Here is a 14,633-nt window from a genome sequence, read left to right on the forward strand (position 1 = left end):
ACCAATTCACGCTAAACATATAAATTAACAAATGTAACGTTTGCGTGAACCATCAGCCTATTAACAGAAGCAATAATGGGAATGACAAAAATGTAACTGGTAGAAATCGTCTTTTATAGCGTTTTTATTTATTTATATTCATGAGTTGTCCAGTAGCTGAAGGGAACGAGTCCTCGGAGTGAATGTGCTGAAGCCCCGACGCCTGTTCCTCTTCCCATCAGATCCAGCTCAGGTGCACAAGTGCATTTACTGGGAGATCGTCACTCTGCTACCGGTGACGAATTTAAACAAAATCCGTCATAGAAGATCTGCTATGTCCTTCTCCACATTCTCAATGGGGCAATGAAGTTCATACCTGCAGTAAAGGGAAAACATTAGAGCCACTATTATGTATGACCTAATGAAGGGAGGATTCGGTTTCTAACTTGCAGTCCATGATGTATAACTTCACCTTTTGAAGGGCATGCCATCTGCCGTGATTAGGAACTTCTCAAAATTCCACTTTATGTCATTGACACTGATTGGGTTCCAGTAGAATTTCTTCATATCTCCAATGACAGGATTCACAAATGGCAACAGTTCCTGTGACAGTGCAAATATAACCTATTACTAAAAACACCCATCAACTAATATTGTATACTCAAATACTTTGTAAAAAGAATCCCACTACCTTTAGATATGTAAAAAGAGGGTCTTCATTTAATCCATTCACCTCAACCCTCCCAAAGACAGGAAACTTTGGCACAAATCCACAACCAGGTCTCACATACTTTAGAATGTTGAGGGTTTCATGATTCACCTCTGAAAAGATATAAATACAATAATTGTTTTACTAATAACTTGACAATTTACTTTTATTTATTTATTTTTATATTAATAACTAAAAAATAATATGTAAAATGCTTACTACATAGCATGTGCATTTACGTGGTAACACATAAGACAAACCAATTATCCTTTAGTTAGGCAAAAATACTGATACATTATTGTAAAAATCTGCAATTAGGAGTAAAAATCCAGTAAGTAATATCACCAAAAAAAACTCATTCTGCAGAATAACCCATTCCTTAAGTACAGTACTTGAGTAAATCTACTGAGTTACTTGTGTAGAGTGCAGTATTCCTCTGGCACATAAGGTAAATAGATAAGGTAAATAATGTATTATCTCTGTAACATTTCAAAAGCATTAGTGTACCCACCAGGTGACTGGAGTCCAAATTGGTTGCTGGGGAATGCTAGGACAGTGAAGTTGAGGTCGCCAAACATTTCCATCAGCGCATTCAGTCGGTGGTACTGAGGGAACAGGACACAAAATCAGATGGCTTTAATAAAAAAAAGGAAAGCACAGGACACGTGTTATGAGATAATGTGATCTGACTGCAATCAATCAGTGCTCTTTGTAGAATATTACCTCCTCTATCGTTGACCCTCAGAAGGTGGCAACGTTGATGATGAGAAGCACTTTACCCCTGTAGTTACTGAGCGGAACCAGCTGTCCATCCAGGGTCTCAACAGAGAAATCATAGATTGATTTACACGCCATTCTTATACTTTAGCATGTATATGGGATTGTAGTCAGTCAAGAGTGAGTATTCACTGGTCTATCCTGTTGGCTCATCTCATTCACTCAAACATAACTCATGGGGCAGCAATTCTTCAGCATGACTGACTTCATTGTCCTCCTGGGCAGAGGTGAGCAGGCAGGATTGTCATTTGTGCAGCGCAGGTGTTCCGTGAAAATTGGCTGCTAATGTGGTGATAGCTAATTGGCTCTGGGCAAAAATAAAGATTAAAAATATATGTATATGGGTCATGGTCATTGTGGTTGCATCATTTCATCTGTAGAACTCAGACTTTGAGAAAAAAGTTAACCGTTAACCATCACGTGTATATATAAATCATCATGAATCCATCAATCACTGGCTTCTTCATGATAGGAGTATATTAGCTATCAATGAAACTGTTTTGTTATTTTATCATCGCAGAGTAAATATGTAAATAGCTTTAGAGTGATCATTGTCTGTCAACCCGGAAAATGAACTGCTGCGTTCACGTTACTCGTAAACGCGTAAGACCATAGTAATGACAGGTCTACGTCACCTAAACACAACTTCTCAAATATTTAAGAAAGATAGTTAACAACAAAAAATGCATTTCTCAGAATTTTTTGTATGGTTTAACAGTCCAATGAAGCATCATTGGGCAATTGTTTGCTTTACCAACATATTAAAGTGTCCCATTAGCATACCAGGTAGCAAAACAAGTAATGTTATAGTAATATGTGGGTACCTCACCGTTACTCCAAATTCTTGGCATTTGTGTTCCATGAATACCAAACTTATCAGAATGTATTACGGTTTTGGATACTAAACAGGTCATTCAAGACTCGATTTAAAGTATTCTGATAGTCCCCGAATGCAGCATTAGGTTTGGGCTACACCTTAAACGCTTGAAAGATGCTAAAGGAAAATACGTTATTGTGGTACTTATGTAAAGAGCAGCGCGTCCTTAAGAACTTCGTCTAACACGGTTGAATCAGAATGGACGAAGAGGCCAAGATGCGGACGTAAGTGTCTCCATACACGGGAGTTTTTTGTTTCTAAAGCAGCTGGATTTTTTGCCCCGGCGAGCTAGCTAGAGAGCTAGCAGCGGCAGCAACAACAACAACAACTGGGGGATGTAGCTGGTTGTCGTTACACTTCTTTATTTATGCCCGCCAACGTGAATTGTATAATGTCGTGACGTGGCTTATTTAAAATGATTTGTTTCGATATGATTCCACGATTCTTGCTTCCGGTTGTGTGGAGCTGTACATGCAGTGTCAAAGTTCAGCAGTAAAAACAATCCCGCATTTCTTCAGCAGATGCCACCTTTTGGACTTGCCCTGGGAGGATGTCCTTGTGCCACATATTTTATGCCATTTGCCACTGCAGCACCTTGTCAGCCTGCAACGGGTGAGCAAGCAGTTCCACAGCCTCATCCAGGTGTATCTAGCCAACTGCAGGACCTTTGATCTGTCCTCGGTAAGTCCACAGTGAGAGTCTGAATAGCCGGTTTGTATATGTTGCGACTTTTGGTGATAGACGCCTGCCCTCTGCTCTGTTTTGATATTTACAGATTGGACCATCCATTTCCAAGGAAGCGTTTTGCTCCATGTTAAAGGACAACAAAGTTCTCCACAGCCTGTCTCTCCAGAGCTGTTCCGACTGGGTGACGGACAAAGAGCTGCTGCCAGTCATCGGCCAGAACCAGCACCTGCAGAGAGTGGACATGAGCGGGTGTGTTTGGCTCACCCGCCACTCCCTGGTGGCGGTGTCCTTGAGCTGCATGCACCTCCGCCACCTCGGCCTGGCTCACTGCGAGTGGGTGGACAGCCTGTCCCTGCGCAGCCTCGCCGACCACTGCGGGGGGCTGCAGTCCATCAACCTCACCGCCTGCCGCCAGCTCAAGGACGACGCCATCTGCTACCTGGCCAAGAAGTGTTTGAAGTTGAGGTCTCTGTCTTTGGCTGTCAACGCCAACGTCACTGACGAGTCGGTGGAGGAGGTGGCCAAGAACTGCAGGGGCCTGGAGCAGCTGGACCTGACAGGTTGCCTGCGGGTCAGGAACCAGTCCATCAGGTGTGTCTCCTCTTACTTTCAAGTCTAACCCAGAGAAGTTTGTGCAACCCCTGCCCACACTTTTATATGCACCATCTCACTTGTGCATCCATCCTTAAGATCCTCTGTGTGCTGTGCTCACAGGACTCTCGCGGAGTACTGCCCGAAGCTGCAGTCCCTGAAGGTGAATCACTGCCACGACGTGACAGAGTCGAGCCTGGATCCTCTACGCAAGCGCAACGTTGTGATAGACGTTGAGCCGCCTTTACAGAGGGCTCTGGTGCTTCTTCAGGATGTGTTGGGTTTTGCTCCATTTATCAACCTCCAAATATAGTCTTTTCGCCATCTAGCTGTCATGTGCACACAGGTAGGCGACAAGAGCAGCATATGGGAGCTTCGGACATGTTTATATCCAAAAATGAATCTGAATAAATGAGGTCTATTTGCGGCAAATAAAGGCGGCGGCGGCAATCATTTGTAATCAACATTTACTTTCCTTTGTTACAGGTGTCCTCATCAAAGCCGCCACTCTCAACTGCATCACATGTTCGTGGGAGTGGCTCCAAAAAAAAAGGACCTGGAAGTTTTACTCTCAAGTTTAAAAATAACGTGGGCGAAAAAGCTCACCGGAATGGGATCAAAGATGAACATATTGTTTACGTCTGAAAACGACTAAAGAAAGCCATGTACTTTTAAGAACTGCCGCCTCATGTCTAAAAGATGTCACTCCACTGTTAGTTAATCATTCAGTGTTGTAATATTGTGGGTTTAAGGAAAATAAGTTACTTAACTATAGTAGTGTATTTCTTTGTTTTGTTTTTAAAGTAAAGTAATGCTTTACTTTGTTTTTATGACATATTAAGAAATTATCTTACGTTTCATTTAGAAACATTAAAATAATGTTTGAGTTCAATTAAACATTTCATTTTGCCTGTGTTTTAAAGGATAAATTCACTCAAATCACAATCAACATTTTCTCTGTTTTGGCTTTATGTTTTCAGGCTTTTGTTACCTTCACTTCTGGGACTTTTTCTGCCGCTACAATTCAATGGAGGCGAATACAATTTTCTCAGTAGTGCTGATTGTTTGTCTTCCAGAAACAAAGTCCTGGCTGCTCAGAATAATCCACCGTCCTCATGGTCTTGAGGTTTTAACTGCTTCTAAAATGAAAAACTGCTGACCAGCTTTATTGCTCACGGTCGGATCAAACCTATCTTGCATGGCTGAAAGCCACCAGAGATTAGTGGGAAAACGTTGATACATTTTCTTTTGCCGTTGGTGAAGCGATCCTTTGAATTCATATTGCTCATAAATTCATACATGTATAAAAAAGTATTTGAAGTAGTAATGTATTGTTTCCATTAAATACTTGACATGATTAGAATGCTGAAGTGCTGTTACAGAGTAATACAGTATATTCAATATATACGTAAGAAATATTAATTAGCAAAATATCATCAGTTGAATATTGTCCCTTTTCAGGCTTCATAAATCAGCTTTGATGCAATATTACGATGTGCAATCACATTTTTCTTTCCCAGTGCTGATTCCAGAACTTCAATGTATCTAAAAGTATATCATACCACCACTCTCTTTTTAAAATTTAAAATCTAATACTTTTTATTATATACGGTAAGTAATATTTGGCAAGAGAGTTCTGTGACAGGCTAAAAATGACCCCTGCTGTTAAAATAAATGTAACCATTGGCAAAACCCACTAAACATTTACGGAAAGCACTTTCTTTATTGTGGATAGATGAGGGTCACTTTGTCCAAACAATTATTGAATAAAAAAAACCCTGACAAATTGGAGAATTTCGCCAAAGTGTTATAGACCAATTTGATGTATAAAAATAATAGAAAACAATGATCCACGCTTCCTTTTTTTTTTTTTACAGATTCTTAATCTCGTAGGAATTAAAATCCTACAAATCCCTTGATTGTCAGGCATGAGAGGTTGCTGTCAAAGCTTTGCAGTGGTGAAGTTAACGAAGGGGATCACCTCTCCAGATGTTTTATGACTCAAAGTGACACAAGGTGGCAGCAGCGAGTCAGGATAGGTGTCTGTCATTGTGCTTTTTGAGAGGCTGTGTCACTTTCAAACCACAGTAAATATGGGAACAGTGATGTGGACACTTAATGCAGTGAATGCACAACATGAGTCAGTGCTTCCCCCTGTTCATACGTGGTAAAAATCCCTCTTACAGTTTCCTCTGGTGGTCCGATTGGCAGATTACATTGCAACTTGCCTCAGTGACAACACAACAGGTCTATTTTCCACTTGATGGCTCGGTTTACCCCATCTGCTGTCCACCAGGCTGAAAGCTTACCAACAGAGAGTTGTGTTTGGAGGGCTTCAGGGATCGAACAGCATCCGTCTGTTGGCTTTGCTGATCATCGTATTGTATTGTGCCTCCGAGGAGACGTCAGGGTCTCGTTAGTTACAAGGTAATCTTGAAATTTCAATTCCTGAAGCAACTCACGCTACAAAGCATACAATAGCATCCTTTATTAACAAGAATGTAGCACATTATAAGCAAGACTTATTAGAAGTGTGGGGTCTGGTTAACAAATGATGCTGGATAGATGTTACTCTTGTATCACAATATGAAGAGGAGGAATTGCAATTTACTGTAAGACAGTAATTAGAAATACTAGAAAACTTATCTGTATATTATTATTTTAAATAACATCTTCAGTGTTCAGGGGCCTGTCCTTGTGGCTGCTCGGCAGTCAGGGGGTTAAAAATGTTTCAGACTACATTCATCATGTAGGACCTCAATTAGCATTGATCTGCTGAGGGGGGAAAGAAACATAGCTGCGTTATTATACACCATGGAGCAATTTTTGCTCCAATGATTGAGTGTACGGGGGGATTTCTAAAACATAACCGGCCTAACATATTTTGTCTTCCTGTCAATAATCTGGCACTTGGTCTAAACTATTGATCAATAGCAACTGATCATTTTATACCACGGCACAACAGTGAAGTAGGTCCTTTGTATTCAGTTAGCGATTTTAACCTGCAGGATTTAAGTTTAATATCTGCCTTGAAAGTCATCTCTGACTAACTTATTGATGCTGTTCATAGCTGGTGTGCGTTGTGTCGAAGGGTTCACGCAACAAGAGCGTACAGATCTTTGTGGTCTTAACTAAGTAATAGAATTAAAAATTCTGTAAATAGAATCGTTCAAAAGTTGTTGTGATGGGGAAAAGGGGCAGGAAAAAGTATAACCCTCTTTATCATTATTAACATTTTACATAGACCCAACATTTTTTTCTGTTTCCTGTTTTAAAGAACTAAATATATGTTTTTGCCTTTTTTAAATTAAAATTAACATAAATGATGGCAGCACAGTGTTTCTAAGGTGAAAGTTTCTACTGTTGGATATCAGTTGACCTTATACCCACAGGTCAAGGGCCACTTGTCTTCTGCCACAAAGCATCAGTCAAACCAGAGACTTGATTGTCAATTTTACTTCAGGTGATCATGAAATAAGACCCTCTCATAAGAAAACCAACTGAAATAAACAAACGTGGGGTCAATTGATCTTGTAGCAACGTTGTTGTTCATATCAATTAAAAAAAATATTCTCTCTGTAAAACTTAAACAATAATCAGAAATTGATTACGGTCGTAGTTATTTGGTGAGAGAATTAATAGCTACTAGCCGTTCAGACGGCCCAAAACTGTGTCAGAGATTTGGTTCATTTTCATATTTTTAATTAAGCGACTCTTCTTCCCGTCTTCCATCAGTGAGTGAGTCTTTCTTTCATTTATTTGATGTAGTTTATCTCCTCCAACCATTCATATACAACCTTATTGGATCCCGCGACTTAGGGATCCATCCTTTAGCACCAGAGAAGCATAACTAATGACAACATTGAAATGGCTTTGTGTGCGTGGCCATCAAAATTTTGATCAACCAAGCAATAAATAATGTGGAATTTTAGCATTAGCATGAATAAACATGTGTGTTAGCAATCTTGTCAACTAAACTGTGAGGCTCTCATTTTAGGAGGATTTTCTAGGTGTTGATGAACTGATGAAAAAACTTCTCCTCTTTAACTTTAAGATATTTCGTAGGATTTTCATGATCGATGAGCTACAATAATTTCCCTCGTACAGATCCTTTGGAATAACTTGATTTAAGACACCCTGAATGTTGCTGTAGAATCGTGAATTAATAGTGAACCACCAGTAAGGTTATTATGGCATTAGGCCGTTGTAGAATGCCAATATAGTGTAACTGTGAAATTCTACATTTTAAAATGAAAATGAGTACTGCATTCTATAGTGAAATTTCACAGTTAAAGCCTGTGAAGTGATAATGGTGTAATTCTCGTAGTAGTTCTTGTGAAATCCAGTGAATAATCACAAGGCACTGGCAGATCAGTCAATGATTCATTTTAATCCTCGCCTCATTTTCGAGTAATTTCTCTTCTGTTGCTCCTTCAGAAAGCATTCTTCCACTTTCCCAGCTTTTATTCCCTTCTATTTAAGAGGCAACGAGCTCGGACCAGACTCGAGTCACAACCAATTCTGAGCACCAAGATGCCTGCAGGAGAGCTGCATACGCTCAATTTGGCTGCAATATCAACAGACTTTACCTGATTCCACCAAAGCAGAGCATGTAAACAATAAGCGTGACGGCGATTCGTCCTGGCAGGAGGATTTTGCCCTCTGACTAATCTGTGCGGCTAGATTTTAAGTAACTGTGTTGAACTTGTGTCCTCCAGCCAGCGGAGATCAGAGTTCAACGTTCTGTCGTAATCACAGATCACATCTTGTTACGCGCAGTGGACACTGGAAGATGCTGGAGCCATATTCAACATTTGCTTTGCATGGAGACTAAGATCTGACAAAGAAGGACTGCATTCTCAGGCATAGTGCTCAGAGGCTTGCACTGTGCACCTCACTTGTGTCATTTAAAATGTCGACCATTAATATCATTGGATGGGGTTATCTGTGGAATGTGGTGAACATGATCATCGGTGGAGGGATGTGGTCCCAGTGTTTGAAGCCATAATTAGATTATTGTCACCTGAACTATTAACTGAGATCTAACCCAAGGTTTGTCCCCACTGTCAATGTTTTTCTGTGCTGCTTCATTGTTTAGATACTCTCAGTATTGTTTGGTGAATGGGGAACAAATAGCAAAATATGTGTTTAGTACATGTCTCGGCACGTAGATTAATGACATTAACGAAGTTTCCATTAGCACAGCGATCGGGGGAGACAGAAGCGTCCATGCGTAAATCCACATGACTGAATCACTGATAAGAGAAAATGAAACACATCTCTGTGGGCCAAGAGAGGCCAGGAAAACGCCACTCCAAATTAGCCCGCGGCCCAATTTGTTGTTACTTCATTAACCGACCAGCATCTCTGGAGCAGGGGAGGGAAGTGGTGACCCACCCTTTTCCTAAAAAAAAAAGAAAGAAAATCTTCTTATGTCTTCACTGGGGCTCTGAGAGAAATAGGTCCCCTGTGCAGAAAGGCAGCTGGGGGGACGGAATCAGCATGGCACACAGTGACAGGAGCTCCACCAAGCATGCATTGTGCACACGATGACTTTCACCTGGTTCTCCATCCCCGCAATAAAAAAATATATGGAGCACGTCATCATGTTAGTGAGGTGAGTTTAATTCAGTTCATGTCAAAAATGTGAGCAAAAGTCTCTCTTATGTGTTTTTCTTTTTGTCCCAACCTGATGTGTTGCACAAGCTCAATGTGGATATTTTTTTGTGTGTTGCGGCTTCCAAAAGACATTAAACAGCAAAAGAAACCTGAAGGAAATGTGGTTTGTGTGTTGGCATCTTAATATTTTTAGTTTAAACATTCGAAATAGTCGAAACATTTAAAGAAGAAAGCAGTTGAAGCTTGATTTAAAGAGTAAGTAAAGGAAACAAGTGTGTGTATAAAGATCAACATACACAGAAAAGTGCAAAAGGGAGGGACTAGTTTAAACTAGAGGGAACTGTTATTTCTATTCACATGTATTTGTGTATACAAAATGACTCACAATATCTCTAATATCAGCCCCCCCCCCCCCAAATAAAAAAAAAAATATATATACATATATATATATGAAAGGCTACTTGTGGGTTGAATTGGATGAATGCTGTAGAGCTGATGTGGATCAGGGGCGTTTCAGGTGTAGCTGAGGGGCCTGTTCTCCTCTTATCTGCTGATGAAAGGCGCTGTCTAGGATGGCTAGTTTCTTATCTTCCACGGCCCACTGATATCCACAGGGGACCAACAGCGTTTGGCACCCTGAAGTCCTTTTGCCTCCACCGGATGGGAAATCAGCCAGGGTGGATCAGGGGGGGGGCTTGAGACATGGATGCCATATGGCCCCCTTCCTTATTCTCTGTGGAGTTCCAGCCTTCGGGATGCCCGGCATCCGAGTGAACACAAGAGATCTGTACAATATGCGCTTTGACAACGGCATTTTGGCAGTTTATGTGGTTATTTGTGGCTACTGGCAAGTCTCAAGATTATTTTTTCAGCACCCAAGACGTGACTTACTTTTTGAATGTGGTCCTCTTATTAAGATGTTGAAGAATCTTCATAAAAGTGGCGAGCAAAGAAAGCTGTTTATGTTTAGACCTTACGTACAACTACACAACCTGGTACCGCAGATGATGATCACAATAAGTAAATATTAAATAATTCAACCAACAATTCATTGAAACAATAACCACAGTCAAAAAATACATTACAATTAGATCAAAGACTTACCCTAAAACACACACACACACACACACACACACACACACACACACACACACACATATATACATTTATCATAGAAATAAGTAAAAATATAATCATAAGAATGTTCCTAATGAAACCAGCACATACCATTTCTAAAACAACAGCAACCACAAGCTTTGATGTTGAGGGGAACTACGTGAAATGTCTGAACACCGATAAAGGGATGTTACATCTCTCAGGGTTGTTTGAGAGTGTCATTTAAAATAAGAAGGCGAGGGTGCACTACTGAATGTGGCCAGCTGAGGACATGCTTTCCTCAGACTTTATGAAGCGTCGCCTCCAAACTGTAACCCGGCAATACGATTAGACCCAACTGTATCGTCACTGCACATAGGAAGTAGCAGTACAATGAAAGATAGTTCTGCGTCTAAGCAGATGGCTAATCTGAATATGCAGAAAAACAAATGTATAGAATGAACAATAAAGAGATGAGAAAAAAAGAAAGCAAAATCAACAGATGTACAGTCTGAATGAAAGCAGCAACGGTGCATCAGTATGTGACTGTAATATCTGTGCACAGAAACCACTACAACTGAATCAGCTGGTTATATTCTAAAAAGCTAACAGTTATGTTATGTGTGCAGTATAAAAGAGTTGGGTTGAGTCACAGTTATCAGTTTAATATAGAATAAATAAGCACCTATTGTTAAATGTGACTGTTTCACTTGACAATAACAGCACTTGCAACACATCACAGAGGTTTTTGTGAAAATACTGCTACAGAGGCCATCAGTGAGTATCGATGAGAGCTTTGGAAAGCTAACCCACCTTTTCCCACACAGGTGTAATCCACAGTGAGCCGAACCCACCGCAGCACGCTATGTTCATGACGCAGACCGAGGGACCTCCATCGAACTCTCTTTATGAACTAGATTGGGGACAATTTTCCTGCTGAAAGGTGGTCTACCTGGAAGGCCGGGGCTCCCTGCCAGCTGCATGTCATTTCTATCAAATGTGGCCGGGGTCTGTCAATTAAGAAAACACAGGGCAATCTGTGGCTGCTGAAAGAGATCCCCTTGGCCTGCTCCCAGGCTGAGAGGCGGCCTTTTGTTCCCAGGCATGTCTCACATACTTTCAGAGCCCAGATAAGCTCAGGCTTCATGAAGCCCTGCTTTATATTTGCCCACTGTAATGTCTCTGTGGGGTCATGGAATATGGGGAAGCACTGTTGGAGTAAAGGTAATACCCCCCCCCCCCCCCCCCCCCCAACCCCCTCCACCCCCTCCCTCACACACATTATGGGGTCAGGAATAGAAGCCACAGGTTAGGTGGTCCTGAGGCCTGGCCGGGGGAATTTTTTTTGCTGAATAATCCCCTCCTCCTGCGTGCCCACCCTCGATCCTTATTTTTTTTGCCTCTTTCATACTTGTAAACTGCAAAACAAGCAGGCAGCTTTAGCCCTTTCCTGAAACTGCATGAACAGGTATACTCTATTCCTGGACCTGCCCGTGGGGGGGGGATTTCTTTTTTTTTCAGTACCAGCCGGACCACCCACAGACAAGTAAACAGGTACATCAAGGTGGGTTGAAATATAAGTAGAGGGGCAAGGGGAGGGTTGAAGCTGGCAGGTAGGGGGATCAGAGGGGACTGGGACCCCTCCATGACTTGGCGTCATGGTTTATCAGAGAATATGTCGCTAAAGAGAACAAGGACTAAATAGGCAAATACCAGACATACAGTACTTTTTACAAGCTACTCTCAACTGTTTCAGACGTATTCCTTACTTAGAGTGTGTAAAAATGTATGGGGGTATGTATTTGCACGTGTTGCATATGTACGTTTTTAATGAATTGATATTGATGCCTTTTTCCCAAACTTTTTTCAAAAACATTTTGTGGATTAAACAATGAATAAATGGATTGAGAAAATGTTTGGGAGATGAATCTATTGGTGGGACTGCATGCCAAGCTTTATCCCCGGCCTCAGTGTCCTCGCTGATAATGGAGGCTGATATTTCACTATATTAATGCCTGTAGTTTGGGGATTAGATGTTCAACCAAGCAATTACACACAAGTGATGTTGAGGTGTCTATTTACTTTTGGCAGACAAGTCCAGGCCAGGTGTGTGCCTTTTTTTCATTATTATCCTTTTCTGTCATACCTTGCAGATGACATTTTAATATAAAACTAGGAACTTTATGTCCGATTTCCTATTTTCTTCTTAAATCTTAGTAACCTACGTAGTCATTTCCATTGTCGTTGTCAGCAAATCACCCATGCAGGAGCGAGGTATTTAACGTCCAGTCTTGGTGTGGTTCCATTAGATAGCTTTAAGACCATGCTGAGTGCTCTTGAAAATTAGTTTTTTGGCAACTTCCTTGGATGCACAGCCTCCCGGCAAGCAACCAAGGCTTTGTCAAGACTGCGCTGGTTTAAGCTCGCAGCTTTTCAAGCCTCCCATTATGCCTGACTCAGTCGGGCAGAAAGCAAAAGAGCCTTTTCTGCAGTCATGTGGGTATACTGGCATTATACATAGTTCAGTATTAGATATTTGTGAGTCATATAAACAGAAGGGAGGGCACTGAGGCTTCTTGAAGAAAAAAAAAACTTTATAATTGGGGAGTTATATAAGGGTCTAAATCCTCCTCCAGGGATTTAATTTTTACCCCCATTGTGTGTTTTGAAATGCAGGAAGACCGCACAGCAGAGGTGACAAATCCTCTGACACAGAAATCACCGTGGTACAGTTTAAGGACTGTAAATGAAGTCTTTGAGTCATCAGGTGCCTCCTACAGTGATTCTTTATTTAGCATTTTCTAGTATTTACCCACAACCAGCCAATTATATATGCTGCCAGAATTCTTTTCAAAGTGTAAGGCAATATACAGTAATGTGGGTGTTTTATTGCAGAAGAAAATACCCAAAATGGACCAGAAGGAAGACAAAAAATACAAATAGAAATTTATGGAGAAATTTGAAAATGAAATTCGATGGTTATTAAGATCTTTGGCTGCAGTGATAGTACAGCTTCAAATGTGTTCGTTGCTCCTCTTCTCCTGAAATCGTCCCACTTTTGGAGTCTCCTTTTAGACATTCAGGTCTATTTAGCCTCATGCCCCCTTGTGTAGCTTTGTTATGGTTCTCTTCCTACTTCGGTAGCCTCTCCCAATTATAAACTGTATGGATTTCCCCACGGTGAGTCCCTGTCCTGTCTTCACGTCTACAGCGTGTGTATGTGTGTGCATGCATGTGTAGCTCCCTGTTGGCCCAGATGCTAGGGTGTGTGCTGTGTTTAAATCTGGGTCTAGTCGGGTCGCTCAGGCATGACCTGGACTACGTTGGGCCTTGTCTTCTGAGTGCCTCCAGCAGTGTTCCCCTCCTCAGCTCCGACCAGCCAGCCTCACAAACAAGGATTAAGGTCATATTTACCCCCCTCCATCAGCCCAGGGTTGGTGTCACTCCCTCTGATGGAGTGGATGTGGAGTTTAAGATTTTTACCAGTTTTGTTTCCTCAGCAAATCCTGTAAACGTACTGATTGCACTTGCTAGTGGGAGTAGGTAAGAATCCTGACAATGAAGTCAGCAGTTTAGTTCTTCTATGCTTATGAAATGTTTTTTGAAACAGGCTGGCCCATACTTTTCCACCTAATCAGGATTTCATTCACACACATAAACAAAAAAAGCCCCACAATCCTGACACTAAGCAGTTTTCTTAATACACAGCGTAATTCAAAAATGTGGAAAGTGGCTTCAAAATGTGATATAGACTACACCATATTTTTTATATAACGTAACATTTTCTCATAATGTCATGAAAGTCACAGTTCCAAGATGGCAACATTGATGAAAATAATACGTTGACCTTTTTTTATTTCTCTATAATCATTGTTTAAAAGGAGAACAACAATCTTTAACACTTCAACAACTGCAATTGCACCAGAGAAATTCAATTCAAGAAATTCAAGGTGCACTCAGAGTGCCGATCTCCCCAAGGGGGGTCTAAAACAACCACCATTGTGTGATTACATTGATAAAACCCACAATTGGCCAACTTCCCCGTTTAATTCCCAATGGGCTAAGTCCTGCAAAAAACATTTCAGTCCAACAAAATATATAGGCCTTCAATTTATGCAGACAATTTGCTCAAAGTCTGCAAGATAAAATCTTGCAGAAAACAAAATTAAACAAAATTAGACCGTCCCCCGTAAGAGTGTCAGAATGGAGGCAAAGTACTCAGCAATGTCAAAACATCACTATCCAAAACACTAAAAGCGAGCAAACTATTCCCCCCTTTGGAGGCGTCCAGAGCCTCCA

At 41.1% G+C, this 14,633-nt stretch overlaps 2 protein-coding genes across 5 annotated transcripts; one reads left to right on the plus strand and one right to left on the minus strand.

The window, feature by feature from the left end:
• Nucleotides 1-103: 103 nt before the first annotated feature.
• Nucleotides 104-2,411, minus strand: gpx9 (glutathione peroxidase 9). 2 transcript variants are annotated; one of them, XM_037464453.2, is made up of 6 exons: nucleotides 2,295-2,411; nucleotides 1,412-1,772; nucleotides 1,200-1,293; nucleotides 671-801; nucleotides 452-582; nucleotides 104-355 (listed from the first exon to the last, which is right to left on the minus strand). In XM_037464453.2, exons 2-6 carry the CDS (start codon nucleotides 1,541-1,543, stop codon nucleotides 298-300), a joined length of 546 nt encoding a protein of 181 aa, XP_037320350.1. In that variant the 5' UTR covers nucleotides 1,544-1,772; nucleotides 2,295-2,411; the 3' UTR covers nucleotides 104-297. The 2 variants fall into 2 exon arrangements, with proteins under 2 accessions (XP_037320350.1, XP_037320351.1); XM_037464454.2 differs by having other exon boundaries at nucleotides 1,412-1,507; nucleotides 2,295-2,401.
• Nucleotides 2,401-5,106, plus strand: fbxl15 (F-box and leucine-rich repeat protein 15). 3 transcript variants are annotated; one of them, XM_037464450.2, is made up of 5 exons: nucleotides 2,401-2,566; nucleotides 2,861-3,023; nucleotides 3,118-3,620; nucleotides 3,744-3,966; nucleotides 4,107-5,106. In XM_037464450.2, the coding sequence occupies exons 1-4, from the start codon at nucleotides 2,541-2,543 to the stop codon at nucleotides 3,931-3,933; spliced, it is 882 nt and encodes a 293-aa protein (XP_037320347.2). In that variant the 5' UTR covers nucleotides 2,401-2,540; the 3' UTR covers nucleotides 3,934-3,966; nucleotides 4,107-5,106. The 3 variants fall into 3 exon arrangements, with proteins under 3 accessions (XP_037320347.2, XP_037320348.2, XP_037320346.2); XM_037464451.2 differs by having other exon boundaries at nucleotides 2,864-3,023; XM_037464449.2 differs by lacking the exon at nucleotides 2,401-2,566 and having other exon boundaries at nucleotides 2,799-3,023.
• Nucleotides 5,107-14,633: the final 9,527 nt, after the last annotated feature.

Source organism: Pungitius pungitius, chromosome 21 (genome assembly GCF_949316345.1).
Source record: "Pungitius pungitius chromosome 21, fPunPun2.1, whole genome shotgun sequence".
NCBI lineage: Eukaryota > Metazoa > Chordata > Actinopteri > Perciformes > Gasterosteidae > Pungitius > Pungitius pungitius.

Bases quoted from the DNA above. Each gene is read 5' to 3' on its own strand.
- gpx9 (XM_037464454.2), bottom strand. From the start codon at position 1,272: ATGGAAATGTTTGGCGACCTCAACTTCACTGTCCTAGCATTCCCCAGC. The intron at 802-1,199 runs GTGGGTACACTA...ATATCTTTTCAG, and splicing joins ATTTGGACTCCAGTCACCTG to AGGTGAATCATGAAACCCTC. The intron at 356-451 runs GTGAAGTTATAC...CCTTTACTGCAG, and splicing joins GATGGCATGCCCTTCAAAAG to GTATGAACTTCATTGCCCCA.
- fbxl15 (XM_037464449.2), top strand. From the start codon at position 2,814: ATGCAGTGTCAAAGTTCAGCAGTAAAAACAATCCCGCATTTCTTCAGC. The intron at 3,024-3,117 runs GTAAGTCCACAG...TGATATTTACAG, and splicing joins GGACCTTTGATCTGTCCTCG to ATTGGACCATCCATTTCCAA. The intron at 3,621-3,743 runs GTGTGTCTCCTC...CTGTGCTCACAG, and splicing joins GTCAGGAACCAGTCCATCAG to GACTCTCGCGGAGTACTGCC.